Here is a 9,527-nt window from a genome sequence, read left to right on the forward strand (position 1 = left end):
TAGTTGGGTGGAACTATTGAGAATTTACAGCCATTGTGGAAATTAAATCCCTAGCCTCAGTAGGAGTCATGTTTACTAAAGCTCTTTTGCTGGCAGCATCGATTATCTTCATTTCCACGGGAGTTAATCATTCATAAAAGTATTGAAGGAGTGTTTGCTCAGTTGACCCATGTTGTGGGCAACTAGCACGTAGCTTTTTAAATCTCTTCCAGTAGTCATTGAGTGATTCTCCCTCTAGTTGCTTGATTCCAAGTATTCTTCTTCATAACTTAAAAAACCTGTCAAGAAAAAGACGAGTCATTTGAGCTCATGTAGTAGTAGAATTTGGGGGGTAAATAACATAACCATTCATTAGCCGATAAAAAGAAAAAGCTCTAAGTTTCATTTGGTCCTCAGTTACTCAATGTGGTTTCATGCTGGAGCAGACCATGTAAAATTCCGTGAGATGTTTATGTGGATTCTTGTTTGGTAATCTGCGGAAGGTAGGGAGGAGATGAATAAGGAAAAATTTTAACTGGTATGGAGTTTCGCCTTAGGGAAAATCAATACACAAAGGCTCTTGTTCAGTAGGAGCTGCGACTAACTCTCTGATAGTGGGATCATCCATCGGATTTGGTTCGATATAACAAATTTTCCTGAATTTGATTTTAAACTCGATTCTGGATCTATTTGTTGTATCATTCTTTCCCAAAGTGTCTGTGCATGAAGTCTCTGAGCTCTGGCTTCGATTTTCGGGTCGTACTCCACTAGTTCGCCTGGGCTTGTCCTTGTAATAAATCAAAAGCAAACAAAAATTAGTAACTTTGGCAAAGTTCTAGGCAACAATGCCAATTTGACAACTGTCGTTTTGATGTCAAAATAAATTTCTTCTTCTCAATAATATATAAGAAATAAATACGTAGTAAAGAGAAGTAAGGGTCGATCCACATGGACTTAGAAAATTCCCAAATTTCGGTTTGAATTGCCTTAATCAGGCAATATGCAATATATAAAATAGGGGGTTTTGATAAAAATGATTAAATAAGAAAAAGCAATTTAAAGTAAAAATAAAGAAAATAGAGAATGTAAAATGAAAAAGAAATATGGTAAAAACAGCCTGAAGCCTCGCTTTGACTCAATTTCCTTCAGATCATTGAATTAGATTTTTCCTTCGAGATTCACGTCGGTTACTTTGTCTACAATGGCAATCCTCGTGACTCTACTTTGTATACCAAATACCCAAGACAATCTTTGATTTCAGCTTCGAAAATTGATCTGATCAACATCAGTTGTCATAGATCAATAACCGTTTAAGTTTGTGAAGACCGACTCGGATTGTTGTTTCAATAACTACTAATTCTGATCTCAATTCCCTCTTAGCAAGGCAATCTCACCAAGTGTGTTCCCACGAAGTCGAATGTACTTTCAATAAGCCGATCATTCCTCCCACACATTTAATCACAACAATATCTTGACCCAAGTCAATATTTGATTTTGAAAAAATGTTTTGATTTTGGAAATAAACGTAGAGATTGAGAGAGATATTCTGAAGTTATTCAAAGTGTTTTTCAATTCTCACGTTGGAATTGAGTCATCGCTTTAGCCTTCGGCTTATGAGAAAATTAGCTAAGCATGACAAAAGGCATACTTAGCATGTTTAAAAATAAAACTTAAAATGAAAACGAAAACGAAAACTTCAAAAATATGAAAAAGAAAGAACTTTATAAAACTAGAAACACGAAGAAGAGTGAAAATTGAATTTTGTGTTTAGGCTTACCCCAAGAGGATATTTATAGCCTCTAAAATCCTAGAGATAAACATAGAGATTAAAAGAAAAATAATCCTAAAGATAGTTTCAAATGTTTTTCAAATTCAAACTTTAAAATTAAAAATAAATCTCCTAAGATATCTATGTCCGTCCACCTTCCAGAAGGTGTTGACTAGATATTCTAGAAAATTGTTGTCGATTGGACCTTCTAGAAAACTGTCACGTCAGACCGTGTCATGTCCAGAGTCATGCCCATGCCTCCAACCGTGGTCAAATAATAAAAAAATACAGAATGCACCCTTTTTACTATTAATTCTAAAAAGTAAAATCATGCACAAATATAAGCTTAATACAATCAAATCAGCAACAATAAATCCATAAGATCAAAGAATTAAAAAGCAAATATTATCAATTTAAAACAATCATCCGTGTACATTTGTGTTAAACAAATATTCATGTAGTTGATGCTTGTCAAATCCGGATATGACACATATTCTTTGCTTTTCCTTTTAATCATATACGAAAACGAAAGGATAATCAAAACCCAACTACTCGCCAACTTGATAATTAAAGGACTTAATTTCTTCTTTGCATGTAGCATGACGGTCACGTTTCAAATGACGTTGATCAACTTGTTTCTTTGCATGCATTTGCGTTGCTTTGAAGTTTAACACGCCTTGCTCATAAGAAAATTACAAGCACCAAAAAAACATATAACTAAAAACAAAAGGGTTTGTTTAATTTAAGGTTGTTTTCGAAATCATCTTTGAGTATATATATAGGGATAGACGAATGGAAGTGTTTGGGACAATCATATCTAAATATTTTAAATTTTCCTATAATTCAAATATTTTATTTACATTTTTTTATTAATAGTTTAATTTTAAATCTATACAATTTTATAGTTTCGTATTTTTAAAATTTTTAATACATACTTTTAAAAGTTTATACCTTTAATATAAAATTTTAAGTTTGTATACAAAAAGGCTTTCGTTTTCATGTTAACTTAGCAAATTGCATGAACTGTGGAATCGGCAACAACTAAACAACGTGAAGGAATGTGGGCGACTTCTTGTTCTCTGCTTTGTTTGATTGTGATTTCGAAGATAATGATGTCAATTTACATCCCAGACATTCTGCTATAATAAATTATTTAATTAATTCGAATTCGAGATAATATCAATAACATATATAAAAAAATATTAAATTAAATAATATAAAATAAAATTTAAAGATTAAAGATTAAAAAAATTAAAAAAAAATAAAAGAATTCACATTTGATTTTATTTTTATTGACTTCCTGGTTCGCAATATTTCTCCTTGATTAATCCGGACCAGCTCAGTTCACATACTTGAATGTGGTGGGTGAGTTTCTCGACGAGAACTTTCTATATACACAAGAACTCAAACTTAAGATATGCTAAAACATATCAAACTACTTACCACCTGAACCAACACTATCAATATTCACAGTTAATTTTCAAACCATGTTGATAATATCATATTAAATTTATTAGTTTTGATCGACTTGTAAAATTTGGCATCTATTCACATATATATAACCATATAAAAGCAAATGTACATATTATCCACATGATATTTAGCCCGTTGATCCGTATTATGGTGCAAAATTCATGGCAATGTTTAATCTTAAACCAAACTATTGGTTAGTTGGAAAAGCAATAATCCAAAATCTAATAGATAAATATTAAAACTGTAGATGAAAAATTAATTTTTGAATTGATTGAGTTTTAATTCAAATAAATTTATTATAATAATAATAATAATAATAATAATTATAAGTTTGAGTTTAAGTCTTTTTAATATTTATAAAAAATATTAAAAAAAACCCTTTTTTTGAATAGTTTGGATGATTATATGCTAGTATATGTTTATAATTCTTTTTTAATAATTGACAATGCATACACCCAACAAATATAACTATTTAAATTTAAAACTTTTAAAAAAAACAATGCTCCTCTTAATCGGTGAGATCACCTTACAGAAAAAAAAAACTTTAATTATAGTAAATCAGAGTCCGTGGTTTTGTTGCAAGGGATACGATGTATCGAATTGCTTTAGCCTTTAGCAATCAACTTTCAATGGAGTCAAATAATAACGAGGTTTTATCCTCATCTACTTTCTCTTACGTGACCTTTTTACTTGGCAAACCACGATTCAATTTTAATGTCACTAAAGACCAGAACAAGCAAATTCCATTACACAAAGCAAAACAGGGACACGAACAAAAGGCGAATTCCAGCGTTTTCGACACGCAAAAACATCTGGGCTTTGCTTGTTGGTTACTTTCTTCTCCAAACATCATTCTTGCTGTATCGGTGGAATGATCGAGATTATATATAAATATATACGTTATATGATTATCCTACATAATAACATCAAATGTATTCTCATTTATGCTCTATATGATGATAAAATAATCTATATCCAACGAGTTTTGTTGATTCGATTTGATCGAATCAATTTCTTTATATAATTATAATTTAGAGTCAGGTTAATATTTTTAAAATTTAATTAGATTGATTATGTTTGGATTTAAAAAGAATTCGTCTCGTGTATATATATATATATGCAAAAATAACATTAAGTTATTAAACTATAGTATTAAATAAAATAATATTATATTCAAATATTTTTTCATTTTGATAAAAAAAATTATATGAAAAATTATAAATTAAGTTAAATCAGATTAGGAAGAGTCAGTCATATCCCAAAGAACTCAATTATCTCCTGGATGGCTGTGGGGTTTTTTTGACGCTCGAATCGACAATCGGAATTGCTTGCAAAGAGAGTTGGAATGATTTTTGTGTTTAGGGAGTAAGGAGATTGAAAGATAGAGATTTGTACAGCGATTTAGAGTGGTTCGACTTTCTATACCAAAGTCCACATCCACTACCTTAGCTCCTCACGAATGATTTTCCAACAAATTCACTAATTTGTTCTTTCTTTTGAGGATAAAGAGTAACCTTACAAACTCCCTAGTTTTTCCGGGCTAAACTAGAACCTTTCCCTAGCTTTTACACGGGCTAAGTTAGAACCAAAACCCCTTTACAAAAGGATAAAATAAGTAAACAAGAAAACCTCTCTAAGGTAGGTGTTTACAAGATTGAGCTCACAAGAACAAAATATTTACAAGAGAAATATGAAATAAGATTGAAAAACTCTTCTCTTGTGTTTGATTGCTTGGATAGTTGTTCTCTTACTTCTTCAAGTGTCCTTAGCTTGTATTTATAGCTTGGAATGTGTTTGATGTTGTATATATCCGTTGGGGATGTTTTGGAGTCGTTTGGGGATGATTTTTCTACTCAAAAAGGCTGCCCATAACATGATGCATCGATGCATGATCAAGGTGCATCGATACCCCTTCATTAAATTCAAATAAACTAGTCGTTACTAGCCGTTGCAGCCTTGATGCATGGATGCATAGCAATGATGCATGGATGCATATCAAGGATGCATCGATGCATAGCAAGATGCATCGATGCACTAATTGCATTTGATGTTTGGATGCATGGATGCATTGCATGATGCATCGATGCACTGCAGGGATGCATGGATGCACTGTAGGGGTGCATGGATGCACTTTGACACCCTTTAGCATTTTTGCTCAAATCCGAATTTAATGGACTTTGATTTTGAAACCTTTTAAAACTTTGAATAAATTCAATTAAGTCCAAAAACATTTTGCAAATTCAATTCAAGTCCAAAAACTTTTTTGCCTTAAATTGTTATATCAAAATATAGTTCAACAATCTTCCCCTTTTTGATATAACAAAACATTTGAAAAATTGTTTTTGGCAAAACTCCCCCTTAATAAAATGTTTAATGAAAAAGATATCAATTGTTGGAAAATATATGAAAATGTTAAGCTCCCCCTTTTTCATTAAGAAATTGAATTTTTAAACCAAACTTCTCCCCCTTTTTGTTATATCAAAAATAATTCAATCTTTGAAGTTCAAAATAACTTTGGAGAGTAAGTAGTAAATTTGACATTTAAAAATCATTTGAAAAATTAAAGCTCCCACTTAATAATAGTATTCCAAACAAAATTAAGCTTTTAAGTTCATGACACTTAAAGAAAATATTGAATTTCTACAAAGAATAACAAACATGTTATAGGCACATGAAATTCAATATATCCAAGTCTAAAATACTTTATGCAATACCAATTATTGAAATTTGATATTAATACCAATTGTTAAAATTAAGTGCATTTGCATAAAGTTTTCCAAAAATGTTATGCATTTTTAAAAAAATTGATATCAATTGCTAGAGAGATATCATTTTCATTTAGACCACATGCATAAACATTCAAATTTAGGCCAAAAATTAAAATTTATAAAATCAAAGTATTTTGAAATTTGATATCAATTGTTAGAGAGATATCATTAGCATTTAAAACCAATTTTGACCAAAATTCATTATGATGAACTAAAAATTCTCAAAAATTAATATAACTTTAAAATGTTCATCATAATCATCTTTTCAACATACATGAGATTAGAACAATGATGCATAATCATTTAAAACCAAAACTCACGCATGCTTAAAATCAAATGAGCAACCAAATAACCAAAATTAAAAGCATTAAGCTTAGAGGTTACCATTCCTTTTTCATTTGTGGCTTGTTGGGATTTTTGGATGCTCGAATCGACAATCGGAATTGCTTGCAAAGAGGGTTGGAATGGTTTTTGTGTTTAGGGAGTAAGGAGATTGAAAGATAGAGATTTGCACAGCGATTTAGAGTGGTTCGACTTTCTAAACCAAAGTCTACATCCACTACCTTAGCTCCTCACCAAGGATTTTCCAGCAAATTCACTAATTTGTTCTTTCTTTTGAGGATAAAGAGTAACCTTACAAACTCCCTAGTTTTTCTGGGCTAAACTAGAACCTTTCCTTAGCTTTTACACGGGCTAATCTAGAACCAAAACCCCTTTACAAAAGGATAAAATAAGTAAACAAGAAAACCTCTCTAAGGTAGGTGTTTACAAGATTGAGCTCACAAGAACAAAATATTTACAAGAAAAAGATGAAATAAGATTGAAAAACTCTTCTCTTGTGTTTGATTGCTTGGATAGTTGTTCTCTTACTTCTTCAAGTGTCCTTAGCTTGTATTTATAGCTTGGAATGTGTTTGATGTTGTATATATCCGTTGGGGATGTTTTGGAGTCATTTGGGGATGATTTTTCTACTCAAAAAGGCTGCCCATAACATGATGCATCGATGCATGATCAAGGTGCATCGATACCCCTTCATTAAATTCAAATAAACTAGTCGTTACTAGCCGTTGTAGCCTTGATGCATGGATGCATAGCAATGATGCATGGATGCATAGCAAGGATGCATCGATGCATAGCAAGATGCATCGATGCACTAATTGCATTCGATGTTTGGATGCTTGGATGCATTGCATGATGCATCGATGCATTAGTGCAGATGCATGGATGCACTGCAGGGATGCATGGATGCACTGCAGGGGTGCATGGATGCACTTTGACATCATTTAGCATTTTTGCTCAAATTCGAATTTAATGGACTTTGAATTATTTTTGAAACCTTTTAAAACTTTAAATAAATTCAATTAAGTCCAAAAACATTTTGCAAATTCAATTCAAGTCCAAAAACATTTTTGCCTTAAATTGTTATATCAAAATATAGTTCAACAATGGCAGTGTTGGATAGCTCAAGCTCCCCACTAAGAGTTGATTGATATCATTTGGTATGAACATTGATGGCATGTGTATCTTGTGTTTAAATGAGACTGAATTTAGGGACCACTTGTTCTTTGATTGTTGTTATTCTAGGAGGATTTGGAGGAGCATATTATCGGCTTGTAATATGACGAGGCATGTCATGGATTGGAGGCATGAGCTCGGTTGAGTTTGTTGCAATGCTAGTGAAAAATCTGTTATGGCTTATATTTTTCGATTGGCTTGGAATTGTGTCATTGCGTTGATTTGGAATGAAAGGAATGACAGAATTTTTCAGGGGAAGAAGTGCTTGGAGAAAGCATTGATAGATCGTCTAATGGAGATGGTTCGTTTGAAGGTTATTGGTATGAAAACCTGTAGAGGAAATCAATTAGATAGTCATAGTCGTGGAACGTGGGGTTTGAATGTATAGGTGTTTGTGATTTATTCTTTGATTGTACAAGTTGGTTTTTTTTTTTCAATTAAATTCATATTCATCCAAAAAAAATATTATTTTTCCAACTCAGATCGGATGGACATCTTATTTCGTTTCATTATCGAGAAATTACAAGAGAACTCAAAATTAGATTTTTTTCTAAAAAAATGAATAAACTCTTGAGCAGATTTCATAATTTTTTAGTATTTAAAGGTGGAGTGTCTAAAATAAGAGTAAATTGAAATTTCAGTGATTAAATTGAAAATTTTTAATGTGAATGAGCAAAATTGGAGTGAGAAAAAGGTTAAGTGATGAAATTTGTCATTTACCCTATATTGTATACGTATTTAGAGAAATCCAAAACAAAAGCAAAAGAAGCTAATTAAGTAAACCTTAAATTTATTACCCACTAATCATGTGAACACAAAACGTGTGAACACAGGACTTTAGATTCTGCTCATTTTGCTGCACAGCCTGACCCTCACCACCACGACAACCACCATAATCACCTTATGAGCTGCCACCATTCCCATTTCCATCTTCTGATTCGTTTCACATTTCCTTTCTCTCAATCTAATTTTTCATTATAAAAAACAAATCTCAAACCCAAATCTCCCCTCCATACACTCTCTCATCCCAAGTTTCAATCTTTGGCTGAAAAAACAAACAAACATGGTGTTGCTTAGAAAGGGCATTGCTTTTGCTATAATCACAGTGATGGCTTTGGGATTAATCCAAGCTGGATTTTCCCAGAATATTAGCAGAGCCAGTTTCCCTAAAGGCTTCATTTTCGGAACGGCTTCTTCTTCTTTCCAGGTTGGTTCTTCTTTCCTCTTTGCTCTAAAGCTTTCTTCTCCGGTTAACTGTATCCATCAAAGTTTCACTCTTTCGACTTACTTTATTTTTATAAATCACAACCTCGGATTAAAAGGGATTGGAAAATTATGAAATTTGAGCATCCATATCTGGTTCAAGATTATGTTGCATTGTATATTTTTATTAATGGGATAGGTTTTTAGAGGTTGATGATGATTTTGTGGCGAGCTTTCTCCGTTCAAGATATTGGGTAGTTATTGTACGTTCCGTTATTTTTAATCCTCGATTATTTTGGTTGAATTTGGCTTTTGGTCCCTCCATTATGCTCATGTTTGATATTTAATACGTCCTTAATTAGTGCAAATAGTTAACAATTAGGGATGGACACGGGTGGGTTTTTCGGGTGCGATCCTGACCCGAAAATTGATAATTTTCAAAAACTTATGTCGAATTGTTAAAATACTTTTTTATTCAAAAATATGAAGATAATTAAAAAATATATATTTATAGTGATGTTATAGAAATTATTTCTAACTATATATATAGAATGGTATTGTAGTAATCATCTGAGTTAAATCGCCTATACTTTATTTAATTTTAGATTCTAGACTCCACTGAGTTTTGCTTTTATTTTACGAATCTTTTTCTGTCAACCTTTATGATAATTTGCTCTTCTTTGTCTTCTCTTCTCTATAAACTTTTGTTCCGTTTTGATATCGAAACTTTATTTTTTTAAAATTATATCTAATATTAAGTTTAAGTTTTATTCGGTATCCGTCATTAAAAACAATTGACAGAATTATTGACGTAATATTTT

At 31.7% G+C, this 9,527-nt stretch overlaps 1 protein-coding gene across 1 annotated transcript in view; it reads left to right on the forward strand.

Moving 5' to 3' along the window:
* Positions 1–8,511: 8,511 nt before the first annotated feature.
* LOC120156436 (beta-glucosidase 40-like) overlaps positions 8,512–9,527 on the forward strand; it is a 6,776-nt gene continuing 5,760 nt past the window's right edge. Inside the window, exon 1 of the mRNA XM_039167752.1 lies at positions 8,512–8,710. Within this exon, the coding sequence (XP_039023683.1) occupies positions 8,567–8,710 (144 nt within the window). The 5' untranslated portion in view covers positions 8,512–8,566. The remainder of the gene's footprint in view (positions 8,711–9,527) is intronic.

This window comes from Hibiscus syriacus, unplaced genomic scaffold (assembly GCF_006381635.1).
Source record: "Hibiscus syriacus cultivar Baekdansim isolate YM2019G1 unplaced genomic scaffold, ASM638163v2 tig00111220_pilon, whole genome shotgun sequence".
Taxonomy (NCBI): Eukaryota; Viridiplantae; Streptophyta; class Magnoliopsida; order Malvales; family Malvaceae; genus Hibiscus; species Hibiscus syriacus.